Source organism: Excalfactoria chinensis, chromosome 1 (assembly GCF_039878825.1).
Source record: "Excalfactoria chinensis isolate bCotChi1 chromosome 1, bCotChi1.hap2, whole genome shotgun sequence".
In the NCBI taxonomy this organism is placed as follows: domain Eukaryota; kingdom Metazoa; phylum Chordata; class Aves; order Galliformes; family Phasianidae; genus Excalfactoria; species Excalfactoria chinensis.
In genome coordinates, this window is record NC_092825.1 from 83,880,457 (window position 1) to 83,906,459 (window position 26,003).

General features: G+C 36.7%; 1 protein-coding gene across 2 annotated transcripts in view; it reads left to right on the top strand.

Annotated features, from left to right (window-relative positions):
• The window catches only part of NECTIN3 (nectin cell adhesion molecule 3), a 61,167-nt gene that overhangs the window by 24,770 nt on the left and 10,394 nt on the right, over nt 1-26,003 (top strand). The window contains exons 3-7 of one of the 2 annotated variants that reach the window (XM_072359911.1): nt 5,044-5,340; nt 7,326-7,443; nt 10,596-10,747; nt 24,032-24,170; nt 25,464-25,532. In XM_072359911.1, the coding sequence (XP_072216012.1) occupies nt 5,044-5,340; nt 7,326-7,443; nt 10,596-10,747; nt 24,032-24,170; nt 25,464-25,532 (775 nt within the window). Of the gene's footprint in view, nt 1-5,043; nt 5,341-7,325; nt 7,444-10,595; nt 10,748-19,097; nt 21,804-24,031; nt 24,171-25,463; nt 25,533-26,003 lie in introns of those variants that run through there. The other variant, XM_072359902.1, reaches the window with a different exon arrangement.

Genomic DNA, 26,003 nt, shown 5'->3' on the forward strand with positions numbered 1-26,003 from the left:
GCTGAGGAAAAAATAACTAAAAGATAATGTTGTATTTTGCCACATATATTGATCACTTAAGTTGGTATTTAGAACATCTATCTTATGTTCTGAAGTTTAATAGATGTAAATGCAGTGACTTTTAGTTTGTTTGCTTAGTATTTTGTTGCTTTAAGGAAATGCACTGTAAAAGGAGAGGTAAGATGAAGAAATGTAAATGAATTTTGGGTCACAGAGGCTAATTAATCTATCTAAAACTATAGTTCTTCAAGCTTCTATTAGCTAGAGCAAAAAAAAAAAATTGTGTGTCAGACTGTATAGAATCATAGAATCATAGAATTATCCAGGTTGGAAAAGACCTTGAAGATCATCAAGTCCAACCGCAAAAAAAAAAACAAAAAAAAAAACAAACAACCTCTGCTAAATCATATCCCTGAGTACCACATCCAAACGGCTCTTAAACACATCCAGGGATGGCGATTCAACCACCTCCCTGGGGAGTCTATTCCAGTACCTAACCACCCTTTCTGTAAAGAAGTTCTTCCTAATATCCAACCTGAACTTGCCCTGGCGCAACTTGAGGCCATTTCCCCTCGTCCTGTCACTTGTCACTAGTGAGAAGAGACCTGCCCCACTCTCACTGTAAGAACCTTTCAGGTACTGGAAGACGGCAATAAGGTCTCCCCTCAGCCTCCTCTTCCTCAGGCTAAACAGCCCCAGCTTCCTTAGCCTCTCCTCATAGGGCTGATTCTCCAAGCCCTTCACGAGTCTCGTTGCCCTTCTCTGGACCTGCTCCAGTACCTCCATATCTTTCTTGTGCTGTGGTGCCCAAAACTGGACACAGTACTCGAGGTGAGGCCTCACCAATGCCGAGTACAGGGGCAGGATGACTTCCTTAGTCCTGCTCACCACACCATTCTTGATACAAGCCAGGATGCCGTTGGCCTTCTTGGCCACCCGGGCACACTGTCGGCTCATGTTCAGCCGTGCATCAATCAGTACCCCCAGGTCCATTTCCTCCACACAGTCCTCCAGCCACTCCGCCCCAAGCCTATAGCGCTGCCTGGGGTTGTTGTGGCCGAAGTGCAGGACTCGGCATTTGGTCTTGTTAAACCTCATTCCATTGGCTTCAGCCCAGCTCTCCAGCCTGTCCAGATCCCTCTGTAGGGCCTCGCTACCCCCAGGCAGATCCACACTCCCAGCCAATTTAGTGTCATCTGCGAACTTACTGAGAGCGCACTCAATGCCCCCGTCGAGGTCATCAATAAAGATGTTGAAGAGGACAGGCCCCAGCACCGACCCCTGGGGAACACCACTCGTGACCGGTCGCCAGCTGGATTTAACTCCACTTACCACCACTCTCTGAGCCCGGCCCTCCAGCCAGCTCCTTACCCAGCCGAGAGTGTACCCATCCAAGCCACGGGCTGCCAGCTTCTGCAGGAGAATACCATGGGAGACAGTGTCAAAGGCTTTACTGAAGTCCAGGTAGACCACATCAACAGCCTTTCCCTCATCCAGCAGATGGGTCACTAGATCATAGAAGGAGATCAGGTTGGTCAAACAGGACCTGCCCTTCATGAACCCATGCTGGCTAGGCCTGATCCCCCGGTCATCCCGCACATGCCGCGTGATCTCCCTCAAGACTATCTGTTCCATAACCTTCCCTGGAACCGAGGTCAGGCTAACAGGCCTGTAGTTCCCTGGATCCTCCTTACAACCCTTCTTGTAAATGGGAGTCACGTCAGCAAGCCTCCAGTCTTCTGGGACCTCACCAGTCAACAAGGAGAGTTGGTAGATGATGGAAAGCGGCTCGGCTACCACCTCTGCCAGTTCCCTCAGCACTCTCGGGTGGATCTCATCCGGCCCCATGGACTTGTGGCAGTCCAGCTGGAATAGTAAGTCTCTGACCGTTTCTTCCAGAATCACAGGGGGGCTAGCGTGCTCCCCAGCCGAGACTACCAGGTCAGAGAGAGGAGTACCCTGAGGATAACTGGTCTGACCTTTAAAGACAGACGTAAAGAAGGCATTCAGTACCTCAGCCTTTTCCTTATCCTCAGTAGAAATATTTCTATCAAAAAAAGAATCCAACTTCCTTGTAAATTCAAGAAACCTTGCACATTTTCTCTCATAGTGCTTTGTTGTGTTGTCTTTTTGTGAGAGAGCTTATTTAGTGGTACATGACGGGTCGTGTGTGTAACTTAAAGCTAGAATAGGTAGGCTTAATATAGGGAGCAGTTGTGAAACAGGAAAGGACTGACATGAATGTGCAATTGAGTTGAGTATCCCTAAACAGGTGTGAGTTTAGTTTGACAGTGGCTTATTATAACTAAAATGTAACCAAGACTATGCAAAGGCTTCCAATATACATGACTACACTTCAATGCAAACAACATAACCGGTGCTCACTGACCTTTTCTGCCCTCTATCAATCAGTGTCTCTAGCCTTCTTGATTATTTAACTGGGCTGGGGGAAGTTGCCACTTCCCTTTCACTCTTATCCTGCAGAAACAAGTCCCTTCTGCTTTTGAATCTTTGTAGAAATGTTTGGGTTTTGTTTGTTGTTTTTTTTTTACCCCTCAGGTAAATATTGCCTCCACCATGTTTTCTATTTCACTTGAGCAGAGCATGATCACAGAATCATTTATAATGGGGCATAATATTTCTACCAATGGTGGAAGTAGCTTCTCTACTACTCTCTCAGCTTCTTCCTTGCCACATCTACTTTTGGTCATCATTTTTTCCTTAGTTGCCCAATGTGAAAAGCATAACTGGGAGATGGCAGTTAGACCCTTGTAATTAAGGATTCATTCAGAAGATGATTTTCTTAAGCTGTATGTAAAACAACCTGAAAAGCTACAGAATGAGTAGCTAGGCTTCTACTGTTAACTGGCTTTGGTTGCTGGAGTGGAGTGACTGTGAAAGATAACCTCATTTTTCTCTTTTAGTTGGTATGTAGTTCAAAAGCCACGATTTATGGAAGATGTGACTAAACACTTTAAAAGTGTGCAACAATAAAGCACCAAAGCACTTTGGACAAGAAAGAGCTATATTTTATCAAGTTGAGTGACTTATCACTTTAGTTTTATCTTTCTGGTGAGCGAAAGACTAAGAATTACTCTACGAGCCGAAGCTGTTCACTCTTAAAAATATCAGGCATCACCTGTGAAAGGAAGCTTACAATTTGAAGGAAAGTTAGTATTAGGAGAAACTAAGCTTTTAAAATCCTGTATCCTGTTCTCTGGCACTGAGTATTCAAAGACAATTTATTTTAATGAGCTTAGTAAGTGTAGCGTCATACTGAGTTATCTATTCTGGGCTTAGAGATACAGTGTTAGAGATGTGAACTAATAACTACTCCTTCATAATCAGTGGGAGAAATTATGGAGTTTTATCTTTAAGTAAAGTTCAAAGAGATAAAATAGATGAAGATTTTCATTCCACCTGCCAGAACTTTCAGATGGAAAGTTTTCAGAGAAACCTAATATTAATGGCGAAGCTTTTTGATTTTGCTGTGATGGAGACCTAGGGAGACAAGAGGGGCTTGGAAGATAGTACATTAAATGTGATTATCCGTATGCTTATGAGGCACAAAACTTAGCTTTGGGTGTTTACTTCTGTGTTTAAATAATAAAAAGTAAAACTTCTACAAAAGCTGTTTAAGAGGTTATTTTTACTAGTGATTTGGGAAAGGAAGGGGATAATGCTGATGCTAAATAAGAGAAATGAAATCACGTGCCACATGGTAAAACTGTAAGTTAAGTTCTCCATGCTAGGTTTTAAATGCTTTTCCAGACAGTAGAACACTTCTTATGTGCACCAGTGCATATTTCCAACCTTATTACAGAAAGCTTCAGTTCTCAGTAGTGTTGGAGAGTAGGGTATAAAACTGAAAGAGGAGCTTCATTATAGATGTAGCAAATCTAAAACAGTGAACGTAGAATTTGGTGGAAGAACTTTTGCTGTTGGTTTATTTTCAGTAGAGTCATTTACATAGCACAGCAGGAAAGGCAGTCAGACAAATGATGCAGAAAGCAATTGAGTCTTGATGTTCCTCCTGAAACAACAGCCAGCCTTCAGTTTGAGGTATATTCTTCAAGCACTTGTTATATCCCAAGCATAGAAAAGAGAACAGATTTTATTTATTTATTTATTTATTAGTAACATTATCCATTTAGTTGTGATCTTTCATTTAAGTGTAACTGTATGAATCAAACTTCTTCAGTGATGGAGAAGTGGTATAGACTGACCAGAAAGCAGTCATACTGATTCTAGAAGTGAATCCACTCTAGCAAAAGTAACTTGTTACTCTGTTATCTCTTTCATGGTATTGTTATCTTAAGAATATCTTGCCAGCTCTTGTGAAGTGTGCTTTATTGCATTTTAATGTGCACTAGCTTTGGGTTTTTTGGAAGAAATGCTGTGAACTAAACCTCTTTTATGGGGTATTGAGAAGTATGCAAGTGGAAAGCATTGCCATTGCTTTTGTAATTGAGGTGGTTTGTAAAGTGTAGTGGTGACTTCACTTTGGAGAGCTCATCTTAACTGAATCAATGCACAAAGACTTTGTAATAGGGTACTGTACTACTGAGAAGCCCAGATGTTCCAGTATTATAAAGGGAAATGAACCATCCTAAAACACAAAACCTTAGTTCCTGTTGGAAGCAGAAGATGGTCTGTGGACTTAAGTCGTAACTGGTGTATAATTCTTGTTAAGCTGAAATAGACTACTGAAGCAGGAAGGAGTACTTCTTAAAGGCTTTACAGACTGTGGCAGACCAGTGTCCAGGCTTTCTTTAATGTGGGAGTATATTTTCAATCTAATAGATAACAACAAATATATCTATTTATTGTCAGACACTGGAAATGAAGCACTGTAGTTTGTGTTTTGAGCCTAACAACTCTGGAGCTCTCTGTCAGAGCATTAACGCATGAGCAACATTAAACTTCAAGTCATGGGCAAACGCAATATTAGTGGGCCAAAGCACTGCAGAGTTTTCATCCTTGATAATGATTTGATCTTATTTATATATTGCCTTTTGTGGTTGTTTTTTTTTCCCCCCATAGTTGAACCTGTTGTGAGCTTAACAAAAGGACCAAACCCTCTAATTGATGGTGCAAATCAAACAATAGCAGCCATTTGTACAGCAGCCACTGGAAAACCTGCTGCAGAGATTGACTGGGAAGGAGGTCTTGGTGAAATGGAATCCAGCTCCACCATGTTTCCAAATGAAACTGTGACAGTCATAAGTCAGTATACTATCGTCCCTACACGATTTGCAAGAGGAAGACGAATAACTTGTATTGTGAGGCACCCAGCTTTGGAAAAGGAGATAAGATTCTCTCATGTGCTAGATATACAGTGTAAGTATTCTTCGGTAGCTGTTACTGCTTGATGAATTTACTATAACTACTGTCTTTTTTTTGTGTGTGTGTGTTTAGGTTTGATAAGGAAGTGCTGAATGTGTAATTCATCTGAAAAAAGAGAAAATAAAGATGTTTAAAGAAGCATGTGGTAAGGGATCAGCCAGGAGTAAAAGTCTAGTGTTTCTGTTGTAATTAAAAAGAAGAAAGTTTAGTAAGAAAGCTGAAATAGCATTAAGTTTGTTTGAGATGCTTACTCATGGGTGAACGTATCATTCATAGTCATATTCAATAATGAAAAAATTACCAAGTTTGGTCTATAAACCGTTCACAGTACCCTTAGATTTCAGCAGTATTAAAGAAATCTAATAGAGGTTCATGATTGTAATTATGAGTTTAAAGTATGACTAAGGGTGAAGGGTGTTCAGTAAGTTAGTTTAAAATTGTACATAAAGCTTTTTCCTTCCTTATTTGCATAAGAATACAAGATCTTAATACATTCAGTACCAGTACTTGTAACTCAACATTAAATTGTTCATGTACTGGTCTTGTTTAACAAATTTGTTTTAAATTGTCTTTAGAAGACATGAATATGAAGCAAATTGGTTTGCAGCTCTGCTTAGATTAAAACTGCTAAAGAAAAATAAGGCTTAGGAGTGTTGTTTTTGTGAAGCAATTTTGTTAAACACCAAAATAAGTTGTTTTTAATTCTTTCAGTGATATTCTTATGATTAAAAGGACTTCAAAACAGCATACAGCTGAAGGCTGACAGTTATGTGGGAAGTAAGGTCATGACTGGAAAACGTGAACTTAGTTACATCTGTGTGTGACTAAAGATTCTAATGCATTTTTCTGTTTGGCAAAGCTTTGTTCTGTTTGTGAAAGGAAACTGCCTTGAACTGAGGTAGCCTTTGCTGCTGCATCTCATTCCTTTCTTTCTGGAATTAATGTTACTGTCCAGGACTTAAAACAGCTTTCTTACATGGGCAGTTTAACGCTTGGTAGATGAAGACTTTGAACCTGGTAAAGGATGAACACTTATTGTCTTGTGTACACGAATATCTGCTCTTTCTTAGCATCAAAGAGCAATTGCTCATTTGGACATGTAGATCAGTTATAATCACTGTCTAATTGTTGAAATGGTGTCACAGATTTAAGTGACACCAAAAAACAGAAGCAAAGACTACTTGCCCCGACAGTGAATGAGACTGAAGCTCTCATTAAGAGAAGCAAGTAGACCTTAATATCTGAAAATCACTGCTAGCATGTATTTCAGAACCTGTAATGCCACTGTATATTGAGCAGCTCGAGAGCAAATGAGTATCAGAGATTGTGTGTTGTAATCTTTTCTCCCCTTCTACTTGCAGCTTTTGGAAATACTGCTTTGCCTTTGCTGTAGGAGCTGTTATAAAGGATAACGATCCTTTATTTAGTTTTAATAATTCCACTGGGTCTCTCTCACTTCTCTGAAGTGGTCCTCTTTCTTTTAGTTGCAAAACGACATAGTTGCACGTTACAGTGGCAGTGGATAATGGTTAACCTTTTCAACTGGCAGGTGTGAACTTCTTGATTTCCTAATTACACTGCTTTTTCAAAACACTGCTTCTGATCATTTGCCATATCTTACTAGTGAGAAGTAGCTTTGAATTACCAAGAAACATGAAAGGAACGCAGAATTGATTCTTTCTTTTTGTATTTCTTTCACTTTGCTCAAGTGCTAAGTTTAAAATAAATAAAAATGTAGTGGAACAGCTGCACCAGTTAAAACAATGGTATTATGCCCTTTCTAATTAGCTGTTCTGCATTGTGCTTATATTTTAAGACTGTATTTTTTTTTTTTTTTCTAGTGTTTGTGGCTCTTAAAAATCAAAACTAGAACAGCAAAACTGAAAAGCCTCTGCCTTTTGCAACAAGTTGATCATTACTCTCAGTTTGTGTTGAAAGAAAATACTTTGGTTACTGATAGGTAAACTCTTTTTTGGCAGATGCCCCAGAAGTTTCAGTAACTGGATATGATGGGAACTGGTACATTGGAAGAGAAAATGTTCAGCTCAGATGTAATGCTGATGCAAATCCATTACCTATGGAATTCAAGTGGACCAGGTAAATATTTAAAAAAAAAAAAAAAAAAAAAGACTTGTGACTTGATTGTGGTGGTGTAATCTGAAGTGATATTGTAAACTAGACATTGTGACTTGTGTTGGGTAGGATGTAATGGTGTTAACCAGTTTTCTAAAAATAGGCTAGAGGATTTCTGTGTTGGGGAAGGTCCAGAGGAGGGCCACAGAAATGATCAGAGGGCTGGCGCATCTCCCCAGACTGAGGGAGCCAGTCTTGTTCAGCCTGGAGAAAAGAAGGCTGCAGGGTGACCAAATTACAGCCTTTCAGTACCTGAAGAGACCCTATGAACAGGAAGGGGAGTCAACTCTTGGAAAGGGTAGATAATAGCAGGACAAGGGGAAATGGTTTTAAGTTGGAGGAGGGAGGGAGGATATAGGTTGGATGTCAGAGGAAAGTTCTTTACCAGGAAAGTGGTGAGCTGCTGGAACAGGGTGCTCAGACAGGTTGTGGGTGCCCTGTCCATGAATGTATTCAAGGCCATGTTGGATGGAGCCTCGGGCAGCCTGGTCTAATATTAAATGTAGAGGTTGGTGGCCCTGCCTGTGGTGGGAGGGAGCAGAGGGTTTGAGATTCATGATCCTTGAGGTCCCTTCTGACCCTGGCTATTCTATCATTCTGTGAATATGGATGGGTATATATTTTCAAAGTTCACAAGCCTGCACAGTTTATTGTTACCATTACAATAAGATCTTTGATAGTTAATATAGCCTGTATGTTGCGTTATATTGGGCAGTTTGATACATCTAGTAGGAAATCAACTACTTGATTAGCTCAGTTTTAGTATTATGCAAAGTAGATTCTAGACACCTAAAATGACTTATCAATACCTGCATTTTAAAATCTGTAAACTGCAGCTGAGAGGGCAGCTACTCCTTACTGAATTGTGAAACTTATCATGTTGTTCAAGAGTGTTTAATTAATTACCAAGATTGATAAATACAGCATTTAGCTTAATAATGGAAGCTAAGCTTTTAAAGTATATCTCTAGTTAAAATAGATAAAACTTAATGTAGATGGGTATTCCAAAATAATAATAGCTTCTTTTAATGAATAAGTGGATTGGATGGCCCTATTCTGAAATTTGCTGTGTAGCTTTTGCAGCTTTAGTTGTCCATCAGGCTAGAAACAGAAGATGATGATAGAAGTAAACATAAATCAAAGCTGGCACTGGATAGAGGAGGATGAATGAAATCAAGCTACTTGAAATTGATTTGGTGCTTGTAGAAACAAAAGAAATAACTTCTGTGAGGACAATATGAATTCATATGCAGCTGTGTTACAGTGCTTCTGTTGGTTCATTGGAAATGAAATCACTGGAATATTTAATGTTCTTCTGTTGTAATCCATTTCCCTTCATTCCCAATGGCAGCTATAGATTGGCATATAAAAATGATAATCATTATAAGGTTGGAAAAAAAAAGTGGGAATTGATAACTTGAGAATAACCAAGTGGCAGTTTGATAGGAAAATTAAGCATTACTATCATGTAACAGACTTGATCCTAAACATAGGCATAGACATATTGAGGGAGTATTGCAGAACAATGTGGTTACACTCAAATGTTTTATCTGTATGCTTAACTTAAATTTAGTATGATGAGAGATTTCAACACACAAAAAAATTGTTTTCGAAGTAGTATGCCAGGATCTTAAAAGCACTACTGCCTGTTTCTTCAGTACTCACTACTTTGATTTCAACTTGAGATGAGTTTAAGAACCAACCAATACAATTATTATTAGTTACAGAAAAAGCATGCATAGCTTTTTACATTTCAAGCTTAAGAGGTCACTATTAAGTCACTAATGCAAGCAGTGAACTAACTTATACTTGAAAGGTTAATTTATTGGAGTAAAAGGAGTGTGCTTTTTTGCGTTAGTGAAGATGAAACTGACCTGAGTAGCTGTAGTACTGATGAATGTTTATCTTTTAAGGAGCAAAAAATATGCCTTTTTTTTTTTTTTCAAAGAAAACTTGAGTTGTTTAAGGAAACAAACTGGTTGTATTGAAAGTTTGTGCTATTGTAGTGTTTTTCAAGTCACGACTTTTTTGGTGTGGTATCCTAGAAGCTTTAATTTCTGTGAGTACGATATTGTCTTTGCATCTTAAAGTTGTAAGGAATATTTTAAAAAGCTGTGTGTATTGAAAGCATATTCTAATGTTTACAAATGTAACAAATTTACTTTTTTATAATCTTCAAAGTGAGTAGCTAACTCAAAATGTATTATTAATCATTTGTATCAGCTTCATACAGATGAAGAAATTCTAGGCAGTCATCTTCAGGAAAAAAAAAGGAAGACTTCAAAGGTTAATAGCAAACCTAGTATGGTGTTGAGGTGGCTTTTCTGTTGATGCTATTTATCAAATCTTATTTGCTAAATGCTTGTGTGGTGTGCAGGCCTGGTGATCATGCTTGATTATTTAGTTCTAGTTAACTGCTAATGGTTAAATAAATGATAGCAAGATGAGATGCAACAGGATTGATTTTAGGCATTAGATTAGGCATGTTTCAATAGGCACTTGACAGCTATGTTAAAATAGTTCCAGTGTCTGTGTCTGTTCTTTTTTGTTGTTCTCACACAGTTATTGCAATTATGTTCAGTTAACTTTGGGAAAATAGTTTTGGAGAAGTTAGTTGATTTTTATTTTTTTTATATATTTTTTTTTTGAGTGCTTTTTAACCAGTTGATTCCTGAAATGGGTCACTAAGCATCACGTTGAGTTAAGAAACTGTTATGTAGAGATGGATACTGGAGATAAGGGAAGGCAGGTTGAGAGAGAAGAAATTGTTTCAGCTCGTACTGAGAAGTGCTAGTAATTTTAACCCTGTAAGCTTGCATTGCCAGAAATAGTCTTTAGTGTGATAGCTGAAGTAGCTGAAAAAAAACAGGTCCGTTAACCTGACAGCAATATAAATTCATCCTAATTTGACTACTTACTTTTACAACTTGATTTAGTTTCTTCCTCTGTTATTTTGTTCGTTTGTTTTGAGATGGCCTCCTTAGTTGTACTATTAATTTGTAGGTATCTTGCTCGTACCTTACTAGCCTAGTACAAGCTGCATTTTAACCTAATTGCTTTAGAACTTCAGTTTTGAAGATTTACAGCTGAGGTATAGCCAACTGTTTTTGTTTTAGGCTGGATGGACAGTGGCCTGAAGGACTGCTGTCTGTCAACAATACTCTGCAGTTCAGCAGCCCATTGACTTACAACTACACCGGGACTTATATCTGTAAGGTGACTAATTCTCTTGGTCAGAGAAGTGATCAGAAGACCATCTACATATTAGGTAAGTCTTACTTCTTAGCAGGAACAGTATGTTAACTCTAACTTTTTTCAGTAACTGAAATAGCAAATTTCAGGCATCAAGTGGCTCTTCGGTGTGTGTCTTCATTGTACAGAAGGTAAGTATGGAGTTCAGAGCTACAGTGAAACTTGGGATTAAACTGACTCTTCATAACAGCAACGAAGTGGTTGTTTTTATGGTTGAGTTTGTTGCTGTAGCGCTTCTGAGATTTACTTCTTGGTAGATTAACTTGGTTTTCCCAATTTTAGATTATGTTTTAGTAAGATTTTGACTACCATAATCAATACCTGGTCCATAATGAATAGAAACAGATGTTAATGGGAGGGCAACAACTGTCTTTGGAGAAGTAAAAGATGCTCTGTATTAGGGAAGTTGAGGTAGTATTCAGTGCGTGTGCATTGCCCTTAACTGTCTGCTTTTCTCAGTATTAAGATAATAGTAATTATAGTAATTGTAATGTATTTCATAGAACTCCTATTTGCTCATCTGTGTGGCAGGAAATTGGTGCTTTTTTTTTTTTTTTTTAGCACTTTCTGTTGGGAAAAATACTTGTATCTATATAACAAAATACTGTGACTCCTCTGAGAGAACACCTTGACTTAACAAGGTGTATTTGAATAGCATTGTAAAAGTGAAAGAGCTCTCCCAGACTCAACAATGGATTGGTTAAATTAGTATAACCAGCCAGATCAATAAGTGCTAACGCTATTTATCACTAATGAAATAAGACGGGAAAAACAAGTATTTAACTTCTTGTGTGTTGTTGCTTTTCAGTAAGTTCACAACAGTAGCTATTTCACAATATGAAGTAGCATTAAAATGTATTCTGACAGGTTACAAGCTACATGAAAGGAAACATAAATGACTTCCTAAGAGCATAAAGGTAAACATGAACACTCAAAAGGTTAAGATGAGAATGAAAGCTTCAGATAAAAACTGAAGATAGAGGATGCCTGAAGCAGTGTCTGTAAATTCATTTTGGGTAGATAGCAGCATTTTTAGAAGGGACAGTGATTCAGTTAATGACACTGATGTAATCACGCTGCATGTCAGTCTTTGCTCTATGGAGGGCCTTTGTGGACAGTGGTTCTAAATAACTATTTAATGAGCTAGTTAATTGGAAATGTCAAAGTACTTACAGACAATGGAATTACTTAAACAGAATATTAAATGTTACGTGAAACTTGATTCATGGCTATGTATGTCTGAAAATATTTTTCTATTGTAAGGATTTAATCATGAAAACTAGCAGAATGTCGTTTGAGTTGATGAAATGTTCTCCTGGAATGAGCTCTGAATGTGCTCTGTCATGAGCCCTGTACTAATGTTAAAGTTTGGGAGGGGAAACAAGTTTGTAGCTGTTGGAGTTGTCAATTCTGTGAATGCTGTATGCTGTCAATAGAACTTTTGTGTGACAGTCATGGGAAAAAAAAATGCAAGACTGCAAATATAATTTGAATGATAGTGTTTACTAACATACAGGGCAAGTATGAGTTCTCATACTAAGTTTTTGAGAAAACGAAGTAGAAATGCATGCCAGTTGAGCTGTAGTTCAAGGTGTCTTCTCGCCCATGATATACACAACAGCTCAAACTCGTTTACAGATAGCTAATCTGCATTAATGTTTTGTGTGCATCTCTCTCAGTTTTACTCAGTACCTTTTCTTTTTTGCAACAACTACAGAGCGAATCATAAATTTTTTTGTAAGGTTCAGCTTTGGAACTTCCTATCTAGAGATCATTCAACGCTATGGTTTATCAGTATGATGAAATGTTTTATTTGAGGAGAATTAAATCTCTCTTCTTAAAAGCATAATCATTGTATTTTTGGGGCATACAGCATCATGAACATCCAAGAAAATATGGGTGACTTTTCAGGTAAATGAGAATCTGGTGCTATACCAGTGCAAATAGTGCTCAGATAAGTTGTACACATTAATTAACGCTAAGTATCTAGCAATTTGTAGTCTCTTCTAAACTAATTAAAATAACAAAATAATTAAAAGCAATGTGTGCCAACTTACGGAAGAGTTGATTAAAGAAGCAGTGGGGCATTCATCAAGTCCAAAAGTTGTATTGCTTTCAGAAATTAATATCAGTCTCATTTAACCATGGCTATAAGAGTAGCTTTTGTGTGTTAACCTGGATTATTAAGCAACTGAAGTGTACCTGAAATTATGTAGGGTGAGAAAACTGTGAAATAAATATCTTATGTTACATAATAACCATTTTGGTTACTTTGTGGAGGGGACAAACTGAAAAGCATAAAATGAGACTGAAATAGTAAAACTTAAAGCAAGCTGTTTACTCTCTTAATTTTGCACTAACTGATCAGGTATTATCCAGTCATGATGAGCATGGCACTCCTATGAGTGACTCCTTTGAATGTCCCTTTCCCCCCACGTAAGAATGTAGAATCATAATTTAATTACTTTTCTATCTTAATCATTTTCCATTGTATGCGACCTGGCAAGAATGTTTTTGGAAGCTAGTGGACAAAGCTATGTTATCACATTATCTTTCAAATTTTAATAATGAAACTGTCAAAGGTGACTTGTGGAGTTAATGTTTCTGAACAGTAATGGTACTGGCAATTGTAAAGTTCTTTAACTGCGTTATAAAGTAAATAACTATTGATTTGAAATGTGTCATAGGATTGGAATGTAACCTGAGCAAAAATAATTTTATTCTTAATATGCATTAGTATTTTAAAATTGTTTGTTTAGAGGCATTGTTTTGCTTTGACCTTTAGCTTAATACTTTTGAAGTCAGGCAGCGAGAAGCTGACAAGGATTAAATGATAGATTCACTAGATTGTAGCTACAGTAAATAATCGGTCTTGATATATTGAGCAATAGCAAAATAGTATTTGAAGCCAGAGGGATTTCTCTAATTTAATGGTACAGATATCTTCACATCATTGAACAAAATATTAGGAAGTTAAAAGATGCTTTCCTTTGCTGAACAACTGATCAAAGGAAGTGATGCTTCTTATTGGATTTGGAGGTGATTGTTAAAGTTCCTGATCTAGCACTACAACAAGACTTCCAAAACTAGTTTACAGCTTAATATGTCAACCACCTCATCTGGTAAAATATACTTCTAGTTCTTCATGTGAAGCAGGATTCTTATTTTCCTGTCAGCTTGTTCCCTTGCTTACATTGTTGTGGCCTAATTCCTTTTATTTAAGAAGTGACTGGTGAGACTTATGTTTAAATAAGCACATACTTGCTTTTTTTGTTACCTCCTTCAAATCTCCTTTGAAGGAGATTGTTTTTGTTAAAAGTTAAGTCTGGCTTTACTTAGCAGTTCTAGGAAGATGCAGTTTGTAATTAGAGTCACCTTCTTGTAGGGTGGGTTTTGTAAGGATTGAGGAAAGAAGACCTTGTTCATTATTTTAGCTTTTTATGTTCTTTATATAAATGTCTCTATGAAGGAAGCTCTGTGAGTGGACAGTTTATTTTGTTAAATTATAATACCACAAACTAAAAAATGTAAGAGATACTGGTAAGCTTTTTCATGCCATGTAGAAAAAGGTTTCAAGATACACTAAATGCAGTCTTAAATGCTGTCTCTAAACATCCTTTCTGAATACATCTTGCAAGCTTGAGATTGAGTTGTTGAAGTATGCTGAACGTTGAAAATAAGTGATCTAAAATTGTCAGTTGTTTTTGACCAATCTCAAATCTTCCAGTCTATCATGCTGCTGAAGTAGAAAAGAGGAACAGACTTCAGACAGAATCATAAAGTCACAAAGATTGAAAAATCCAAAGGAGAATGTTTATTTTTAAATCCAGTGAAGAACCTGTGTATGAAAGACTCTGGGGTGAGGGTTGTGGTGTCATTACCTACTACCTGATTTTTAGAAAGGGAATGGTTGGGTAAGCAACAATGATTTGAAGAAAAGAGTCTCAGACATTCACAGTGCCTTCTTTTATAAAAAGGCTACTTCCTTAGCTGTACTAGGGGACTTGAAAGGTAAGCTGTTCAGCAGTTAGAGCTATTTCTATAATGCTCATTTATGTAAGACACTCCAAAAGTAATGGCTCCCTGTTTATTTTCATGGGGACTACAGTGGATGCAAAGAGCACAATAACACTTATGGAGCAAGTTCTCAGCTGCCAAACATAATATTTTTCATTATAGTCACCACCATTAGCTGCTTTGCACAGATGAGCTGATCAAGATGTTCTTTATTTCATGGTGACAGCTGTGTAGCCATCCAGAGCATGGCTTGTCTTTCATGTTACTGTTGCTACTGCTGAAAGTACCACCCACCGTCTGCCTTGCTGTACTCTCATCCACTGTTTTTGATCTTCGTAAACATTCAACAATCATCAGTGTCAGTGGATGCCATTTTTCTGCATGGAGGAATTTAATTATACTCCTTCATACACACTTCATCAGATGCCACTTTGTCAGGAAGCCTCTCTGCTGCCATCTGTTGCAAAGCAACAGAATGTTGATGGGAAGGTTCAACCTTTACTACCCTACTACCATCATCCTCCTCTGATGCTGTGGACTAATATAATAAGAATTGAGTCGTTAATTTCAGAGCAACCCTTGTGCATGGTAATGGCAAGTACTCTAATGTTTATGTTCTTGGTATCAAATTGGTATTACACAATAGCAACAAGTCAAGAAGCAAATAAGGGTATTTCTGTGCAAATAGGTAAGTAATACACATATAGGCATGTATTCTCTCTCAAGTTAGAACTGCAAGGTATTTGGACTTACTAGTGTAAGGCCAACACACTTCTGGATTATAACTGAGAACAGTTCTGTTTTTAGTGGAAGACTACAAAAGGGGTGTAGGAGGTAAAGCGTGAGTCTTGAATTGTATGGAGTGTAGGGAGAACTGGACTTCCTCATGCTATTTGAAACTAGACAGCCTTCAACTGTCGGTGTTAATACACAACTACTAGGCCAAACTATGTTTTCGTCCAGTATATTATGTCTGTGGTGCATAAGTGATAACTCGTGGCTGAAAGAGGTCTTCCAGTGTTGATGTCTTCCTTTTTCTTTTATTATAGAGTTGATATTCTTAACCCTAAAATATTTTTAGTTGGGCCTAAATACAAAATTGTTTACAGTTGAAAAATATTGTGTTCTGCAGTTGGTTTCCAGAGCATTTGAATGGGGATATACTGCAAGGGGGTTGAGAGGGGCAGATGCAGTGTTTGGGGCATGAGGTAAATCATGTAGCTAGGTATCTTTACTGAACTTAATTATAGAAACTTACCTGTCTAAGGTAAGGTTCTTGTATTGGTGGGAAAAATGCATTAAGAACCTTGGTTAAGGGAAAAATAACAATTATGTGACCAAAATAGAACAAAACCATTGCTAAAAGATGTTACCAATATTCACGGGGGATATTTGGAGACAAGTAATGGAGAAGAAACAAACTGTACTGTACCAGGACTGTGGTGCATTTTGAGAAGGTACTAGAGCTATGCTTGATGTAGAGAGTTCATCTCACCTTTCATAGTAGAAAATGAACTAAGACTTTAAAGTGAAGGAAGATACAGTATGCTGTTCTGTGTTTGAAAGGAGCGAGTGACTTTTTCAGCATTGGTAGAATATAGGCTTTTCATTTCTCCTGGTTTGTTCAGTTATGGTTTCTATTTTAATGAAGATAGAAGCTATGTATAACGGAATATTTCTGTGCTTCTTCACTTGTCCTTACTACTTCAGCATGTACAATTTAAGGATTTGAACAAGGGCCACCAACACTGTAAGAGACGAAGATAAAATAAAACACTGTCATAAGTTAGGAGGTTAAGAAAAATATCAGTAGGAAATAGTCTTTAAATTTCCATATTAATTATTAATGTAGGGTTAAAATGATGTAGTTCAATGTGTTGTGGGAAGCATACAGAATGCAAAGAAACAAGTTGCTGATTATGTGAAATATTACTGTAATGAAGACAGCTAGTTGGCATGCGAGCATCTAGTTTTTTTAGGTTGTTATGCAAGGGTGAATTGTCTTAATTTAGAGAGATTGCTTCAGACATGTTACACAAATGAAATTTTATGGAGTGGAGGTGAGGAACTCCGGTATTCTTGTTTTTAATGTTGTTTTCTATTTGTGAAATATGCTTAGAGAGCAGGAAGTAGGGAAGAATTATCTGAATGTATTTTCAGAAAGCTCTGGCTAAAATAAGAATGTTAATCTGCATGTTCTTGATTGTAATTAATCTTACAATTAATCTTATGAGTATCTTCTCCTACAGTAGAAGATACTGGCACAGATGGACAATAAAAGTTGCAATGATTATACACTCCAGGGATGCATATAAACAAATGCTGAATTGCTACTACAACTGTAGTGATCTGAAGATCAAGATGCTAACTAGGGTTTGTAGATAATGCAGTTGAACGACTTGATAACTAGTAAATAAGATCTAACAGATGTACAAAAATATTTTATTTTAATAATAGTGTGGAGCAGCAGTGACAATTACACACGGTAATTAAACTTTCCAGGTTGCCTGTACTTGTAAATGTGCAGGATGAGATTTAAGACCTCATTATCAGAGGGAAACAGATGAAGAATTACTAAGTTAGTTATGTTTCTATGTACATATATGCTGGATGTAAGTATTGCTGGTTCTGTCTGAAATTGTATACTAAGCTAAAAAATCTTGTATCTAAAGTACATTATTCAAGAAGGAGAGGTTTGAGTTTAACTTCGTGATCTGTGGAATTGTAGGACGTGGGAACCCTGGTAAAAAAATTTGGATTACTTAATCTCTACTTCTTTGTTAAGTTATGAAACTCACTTCAAATCCATTTTTACTAAAATCACAACCTGAACTCCTCTTGTTCATTTTGGTAGTACATCTTCCTTGTTCAATTTCCTGTCTTCTGTCAAATTAATTTCATTTATGTATGCCTCCCTAACAAATCACCACTTTTACATAATCAGGTAATATTATCTGCATAGAAAATCTATATAAAACTTAACATGTCAAGCTTAAAGTGAGAAGAGATCTGAAATACAATATGCAATGATGACCAGTATAGCAATTCTGTCTAATGTGAAAGAATTGTGTGAATAGTAAGATTGCAGATCATGCATTCTTAAGCTTATGTTTCATCAGGTAACTGGATGCTTAACAAATCTCCAGTTCTAGCAATTTTATTTTCTGTGGTGGTAAATTTAGGGTGCCTCCGTAATACTTAGTTTGATGAATCTTGCTTTTGGGCAGATAAATAACGTGGCTACTGGACTGTCAGTGCAATATTCTCTCTAAAAGAAGTCACCTACTATAATATATTTAGGATTTGTTACTGTACTTTTTTTTAAATTGGGTGAGAACAAAGTACTTCGCTGCTGAAGTAGAAGCTGGTATTGCATGTCACCTTGAAGTTGATTTGGATAATCTCAGGAAGCATCTTTGTGTCAACAGCCCAAGATTTGAAACCTTGTTCTCAATACAGCTGCATGCATCTCCTCCAGTAGACTTAAAGAGCAAAGGACAAAGATAATGCTGGACAAGCACTCAGTATCTGGCAATCTCTTGTTTCCTTGCATAGTCTGACAAAAAAATCAATTTTTTATTATTGAATGAATATAGAAACAATTTGACTGCTCAAAAAAATTCTAGGAGGAAAGAGAGGTAGCACTTTTCACTGCAAGTCTTCTAGTTTTTATCTTGAAGTTCTGAAAGCTCCTTGCTCAGCGGTAGTGTTATTTTGAGTTTAATACGTGTGATTTTTAATTATGCTTCCTTTGCTAACCCTAAGGTGAAGCTGAGTGAGATGTATTAATACAACAGATAATTTTGGAGAGAATAGCTTGAAATCAGTAGTTCATGTGCTGCTGACTGAATATACAATTTATAGTTTTTCATTCTTATACTTAGTACCCTGAACAATATCTGATGGGGGAGTTTGTGGAGTAATTTCTTCTATGGCAAAAATAATTTGAGTATTCCTAATTGCTGTCTGAGAAGGTAAGAGATGAGGTTTTGTATAGTAGACAGCATTCTTCCACATGGGAGGTTAATTCTGAACCTTGAATGGTGAACATCCGAGTAGAAAAGCAGCTTACATTTAGTGCAAGACAGTTACTTAAATATGATTTTTCTTGGCATGCTAGGAGGAAATTTCCTATCCTGCAACACAGATCAAACCAAAAATGTACTGAAGTGGTTCAAGGCTTGTGGAAAGTGTAAGACTTCATAGTAATATGAACTTGAGAATGAAAAACTATTCTTGTAGAACATACCCATCAACTTTGCTTTCTTATAAACCCTTAACTGATTTAGCTTGCATTGACATTCTGTGCCTTTTCTGTGTCTTGTCTACTTCTTTGCTCTTTTCATTAGATCCTCCTACTACTACCACTCGACTGCCCACGGTTCCCTGGCATCCTTCGACTGATGGCATCACAGGTTTAGCAACAGAACCTAGAATAATAAATTTCCCATCATCAACTTTGCCAGCAATGCAGGAAGACACTTGGGGTACTGTCATCGGTAGTGCTGTGGGTGGGGCCCTCTTCCTCATACTGGTCAGTGTTCTGGTTGGAATTATCTGCTATAGGAGAAGACGGACGTTCCGTGGTGACTACTTTGCTAAGAACTACATTCCACCATCAGATATGCAAAAAGAGTCTCAAATAGATGTTCTTCAGTCAGATGATGTGGATTCTTACCCTGACAGTATAAAAAAAGAAATAAAGCATCCAATGAACAGCTTAATATCTAAAGATTATTTAGAAGACCCTGAAAAACCAGAGTGGAACAATATAGACAATATTAACAGGTACCAGGAACGTTATGAAAGACCGATGGATTACTATGAAGGTGGAACATTGGGGATGAAGTATATGGGTGGTGATTGTTATGATGACAATGAAGAAGACTTTGTTTCTCACATAGATGGCTCGGTAATATCCCGGAGGGAGTGGTATGTGTAGTAGCCACTGAAAACAAAACTTGTATCCACAATTCATTTCATTGGCTGATCACTTTCAGATTGTTTATACTTACATGTGGAGAAGAATAAACTTTTTGAAACTGATTTTTTTTTTTTTTTTTTTTTTTTGGAAGGTTTTTATATTGTGACTTGACAACTGCAAATATTGAATTTGGGGGAAATGTATTTGAGCTGCTTTTTTTCCCTATGTTGTACTACTGTTTAAGATTTGAATTTGAAAGCGGGATGCTTATAATACTGCTTTGTCAGAGGTTAAAAAAGAGAAAGCTAAATTAAAGTTACCAGTCAAATTTGTGAAAGTATATGGAGTGGCTGTTTCGGGTCTCTGATTTAAAAAAAGAAAAAGGTTTACATAAGAGTGATCAAATAAAATTTTGTGGGGCATTACATATTTTGCAGATGTAGTAAGTGAATTACTCAAATCTAGTTGCCATCTCTGGTAATCTTAATGCTTCTATATAACAAATAATTTACTGGTTACAATGAGTTACAGTGGAGTCAAAGCTTTATTTTTAGGGTTTTTTTCTGCACAAAAATGAATACCTCTTAGCATTTTAATGAGCCTTCTTGTAACTATGTACTTAAAGAAGTCATTGCACTGAAAGTAACTTATCTATGAACGAGGGTTTGAGGAGTAACTGTAAACTAAGTAAAAGGCTTGTTTGAATAAGAGAATTATTTTTGTATAGTTGTTGATTTATAAATCTTAAGCTTATGTGTAAATATACATAAAACGTGGTATTTTGTTAAGCCTGTACTTGTCAGGATGTCAGAATCCTTTATTGAACATCAGGCTCCTTTTGCAAGTACAGAGTACAATTTTAATGAACCCTTTCTGAGATGGTAATCTCAGATTTAAACTGGACACAGCTAGTAAGAAAACTCCAATGAATTTTTAAGCTGGAGGTGAAAGAAAACTTGAATATTTTCTGGGGTGCCAATAAACATTGTGTGCTTAGAGGTGTCAAAATGTTTGCTGGAGTTTACGCAACCAGAAGCTAAAACAATGGTTTTACTCTACTTCTGTGCAAGTTAGAATGCTTCCTTTGTTGAGAGCACCTAGAACTTCAGATTACTATTAGGGAAGTGAACACCTGTGCTGCTGCTTCACATAGTGAAAACATGCAATGCAATGATGCAGCTACAGAATCTATAAGACATAGGAATTGAGATAGAAGTATGCAGTCTCTGTACCGCAGTGGATTTGTTTTCACTGCAAACATTTTTTAGTGTTTTAAGTGTGCTTGAATTATAGAAAAATGAATTCAGAATGAGAAGGAATGGTGTGGAAATACCATCTTAAAAAGTCTAGCGTGGAAGAAAATGAAGCTGAGAAGCCTATTAGGATTTGAAACATGAAAAAGCAAAAAGTACTTAAATTTGAAACAAAATGGGTCACATGCTTGCAGCTACTACATGAGTGGAGTTTCTTGCTGGAATTACTTCGCTATCCTCATGAGTTTAAAGCATTTAGAGCTTTGCAAAAATAGCTGTTTTGAGTGTTGTAGAGAATACACTGTGATTGCATATGACTGCATGTCTTAAAAATATATATATGTTAATAATAATACTAAAACAGCTTTATTTGAATTTCAAATGGAAAAACTTCCCTAAACAGCTCAAGCTCACATTTGGATTAATGGAGTACTGATACATGATTAACCAAAGTCTCAAGAACTAGAAAACTATATTGTGTATCAGTAGCTAGAGAGCAAACTCAGGGTTTGTTTCTAGCTGAGGGTTCTGGTGCAAAATATTTCTGGAATAAAGAGACTATACCTCTCTTCAAATAACAGTACTTGATATGTCATCTTTAAAAGATGGTGTTAAATATAACCATAAACATTTTCTCCACATGGTTTATCTTTTCTCTGTGGAGTTTTTTGCTGGTGTTTTTGCTTTTTAAAGAAAAAATTATCTTTAATTCCCATTGGTTAAGAAGTTGAAGTGTTTTGATGCTGAAGCTGGTTAATAGGTATAGGGCTTACAAGTGTTGCGATGTTTTTGTATATTATGTCTGCTGTTTAAAGAAAACAAAATTGATTGTAAGTATAAATGGCTGTTGTGTGAATAAACTTTTTGTTACATTCTCAAATATAGGTAGTGTTTAAAAAGTTTGACAGACATACTTAAAAGCCAAGGTGAAAAGGCATACAACCAAAGGCTGGGTAGAAGGAACTGTTCCAATTAAACTGTTAAAACAGCTTTCTAGCATCTCCTCTTAGTGACCCTAAGCTTTCAAAATGAATTGCTTTAGAAATTACTTAAAGGCTATAAACCTTAGGAATAAGGGATAGTTGTTTTCCATACAACTGCACTTCAAGCATTGTAGGTGCACTGTCAAGGATTCATAGAATTCAAAAAAGAACCACAACAACAAAAAAAAGCATCCTCTTAGCTGCTGTAGTTCTGCTTTAACTACATGTTGTAACTTCACTGCCATCTATTTACAGTTCTTGGTGATCAAAGAACGATGTAGCTGGTGCTGTACATCTGAAGCACTGACTTGTTATCTTGGCAAAGTAGTCTGGGTTGGCTATTGTTCTTCTGGACTGACAGTTTGTTATCTGGCTAGAACGGTCCAAAAAAAGTAAATTAAGAGAGCACTACAATAATTGCACTTCACTTTTTGTGTACTGAGACACTTGCTTGGATATTGCCTTGTTTCCTGGATGGAAGTGAATGGGTGCGTGCTTTTCTCACACCCAAAACAGAATTCTGCATCTAAACTTTTACTAAACCTAGTGCTGTGTATTAAATTCTGGCAACTCTTCCTTAAATAAGACGGTACTGAGTGTAATCTAAATTTAAGGTATTTAAAATGCAACAGTTGAGCTTTCTACTGTCTGATGTGCCCATTTTTTTTCTTTATGATAAGAGGAGAATTAAGAATCTCATATATTTGATTCTTGTATGTATACTGGTGCCTGACCAGCAAATAAGGCTTGTGTTAGGAAAGCTGTATGGTAAAAGCAGTGGTCACCTAAAGCAATACACTACACTTATTTTTCTGTAATGAAACTGTTTAAAATTAAGGGATAAAGTCATAAATTCACAAATTAAAACAAAACCAACAGCTTAGTTCTGTTTAATACAGTCGTTTTTTTTTCTCCTACTTAAAAATGTAAGTGGTTCCAGGGGATTACTATTGCCAGGTCTTTCATATGCTTTTCTTCTTTTAAACTGAGGGATGTGAAAAGGGATGCCTCAGTCCAGTGTAAAATTGATATTTGAACTGCTGGAAGTAATAGATTAAAAACAACTTATGTAGTTGTTTTGTTTCTGCATTTTTAGGCTGCTGAAAGGGCACCTAGAGTTTCCTCGTCTAGGAGGCTATATTGAGGAGGATTGTTTGGTGTTTGGAGAAAGGATGTATGAGTGTTTCTGAAGGGAAATAAATGGAGTACATTGCATTAGAAATGTAACTGTAGATTTACAATTAACTCCAAATTCCTTTGCTTCTGTCTTTCTGATTCTGTAATGTAGATCTGAACCGTTGTTTCTGTATGCCAGCAGTATTTTACAAGTAGTGGTTTTAATGAAGCAAACGTTAATAATTCCTGTTGCACAACTTTTTGATAAGTTGCTGGAAGATGGGAATGTTGAATCAAATGTTGAAGCAGAGCTTGCTAACAGCTTTTTTACTTTTAGATGTCTTTTTGCAGCTTAGTGAATTCCTGGCATAGTGAAATGAGTGATCTTTAATGACTGATATGTGCTAATTCAGTATCAGTTTGTTAAGCATAAGTTGTTGCACTGCTGTGGTAGAATGAAAAATGTTCTTTTCTAAAGAAAAAAGCTGTTCTTCATTCAGCCCCTTTATTAAGTTTACTAGCACAAATGGTTGTTTCTTTTAACTTCAGGTAGTAGAGAAACGTGTAGTCCTAGGAGTTGCTTTGATTATGAGCCAAACATAAGAGTTTGCATTCTTCATAGTATATCATTTCTTGATTCTGTGTTTCTTTCCTTTCTGTAGACTCAGTGAATTTGAAGAGAGATCACCAATAACATTATAGTTTTTCTAGCATTTTGAATTAATACATTTGTTTGTGTAAAGACAAACTTTATGTTCATCTTGCCTTGAAATTTGAAATAGGACTGTGTAGCTAGTATAAAATGCTTGAATTCATGACTTAAGAGTTTGCTTGATTTTACCAAGTTTTGAAGTGGGCATCTGGATCACAAGAGTGCTAGTACAGGAAGAGGCTTTCTGTTTGGTGATGGAGAGAAGAGACGTTCCTCAGTAACACTGAAATAGCTTGTTTGAGCATTGGAAGTATGTGAACTTCCTAAGAGTGTAATCTGTGCTATCACATTGCAGATATGCCATTTAAGCAGACATCTTCTGTTGCTGTAGCAGGGGCTGTGATTGGAGCAGTCCTTGCTCTTTTTATCATTACCATCTTTGTGACAGTGCTGCTAACCCCAAGGAAGAAAAGGCCATCCTATCTTGACAAAGTGTAAGTATGTACTGATTTTTTTTTCTTTTAAGTGAATGCAATGTGTAGAAAACACTTAGTTTATATTATAATACAAATGACTGAACTTCTTTATGGTCTGTAAGTGGTCATGACTTTAGGGCTGTATTTTCAGGGTAATCACCTGTAAAAATCACTTGCGTTTTTTTTTTTGTTTGTTTGTTTTAATGAAGAAGCGAAGGATTTGTTTCAAAGGTAGTAAATATTCATTTACATGTTCTTCATCTTAGTTCTGTTTTCTCTTATATATTTTTTTTATTGCTTGGAGTTTAAGCTAGAGGTTAGAGGGAGATCCATCTTGACTTGCCACAGACATAAGATTACTTGTTTATCATTACCATAGATCAAATATGAAAGTAAACTTTTGCTTTGTAGAAGGTCCATTGAGATTTATCTTGCTACGGTAAAATTATCCATATGTGGTAAAATTATCCATGCTTTACATGATGTTATGATGTGGAATACTGATAGCAAAATTACAAAATCATGACAATGTGAAATGACGTGAGCACCTTATATGTATGTATGTTCAGGAACGACGGACTTAATGTGCTTCCTGGCACATAAGTTGTTAAGTTTCTGATACAGGCACATGGTTCATTATGTTAAGCACCTGATATCACAGTATTGTGTGAGTTGGGAGGGAACGCTGGAGATCATCTAGTCCAAACCCCGTTGTAGGCATGTAGGCAACAAAACCCTCTCCTAAAGCAAGATTCTCTGCAGTAGGTAGCACAGGAAAACGTCCAGGTAGGTGATATGGACAAGCAAAACTAAGCAAACAAATCCTGAAGGGATTTAGTCCATATAGCTAACACGTATAGCTGTTTTGGAGCATGCATTAAAAAGTGGCAGTGGTGGTGAATATCTGTAAAGAAGTTGTTGTGTTTTGTTGTTTTTTTTTCCTCATATGCTGTATACAGTTAACACTTGAATTAAATGGGAAATGAGCGTTCCTCATCTTTGTATGCTTATTGAGGAAGAATAATGTGCATGAATCTCTTGACCTAGGAAGATAAGTCAGATGTTGTCCTACAGATGAGAAACTTCTAAAGTGATTAGAAATAATTGTTTGATGTCTGTTTCTAGTAGATTTTGTAGTTAAAGAATATTTACTTGAAGTCTTAGGCATTTAAGTTAATAGCTTTTTGTTTTCACTGAGAAAGCTCATAACCAGTTATATGCAAGACTTTGGTTACAAGCCTTTTCTGACTATTCAGCAGGACTTTACAAATGTGGCTTGTCATCCTGTCATACCTTGATCTTTTAACACAGGATTGATCTTCCGCCCACTCACAAACCATCTTCACATGAGGAGAGAGCATTCTCTCTACCACAGAAGGAAACTATGATTCAGGTGAGTAAGGGACTATACATAAATAAAGTGGTAACTTTGCTGCAGTACTTTAGTTTGGATTTGCCTTGCTGATAATATACAGAGACTGGTTGTTCATAATTGAAAGGTTACCCTACGGATGTGATATCTAAATGTTTATGTTCTTGCTGTTAATGGAGTCTTCAAAGATTTGGGAACTGGTGGATAGATTCTTTTTGTGTCTCTAATAGTGTTTGATAGGCTTTTCTACTACTGAAGTAGAAGTTACATTTGAAATTCTGTGGTTATTAAGGAAATATACATAGTTAGATTTAGAAAAAAAACTATTGTATGAGGAGCAGATAAGTATAGTGGACTTAACAAAAGACTTGGAACCATTTGCCACTTACTTTTTGCTGGTAACAGTTGCCTTTTTCATAAGCTACTATGGTTTGAGTGGTTGGAATATTTTGGTATTTTGGCTCATTAACTCAGAGTGT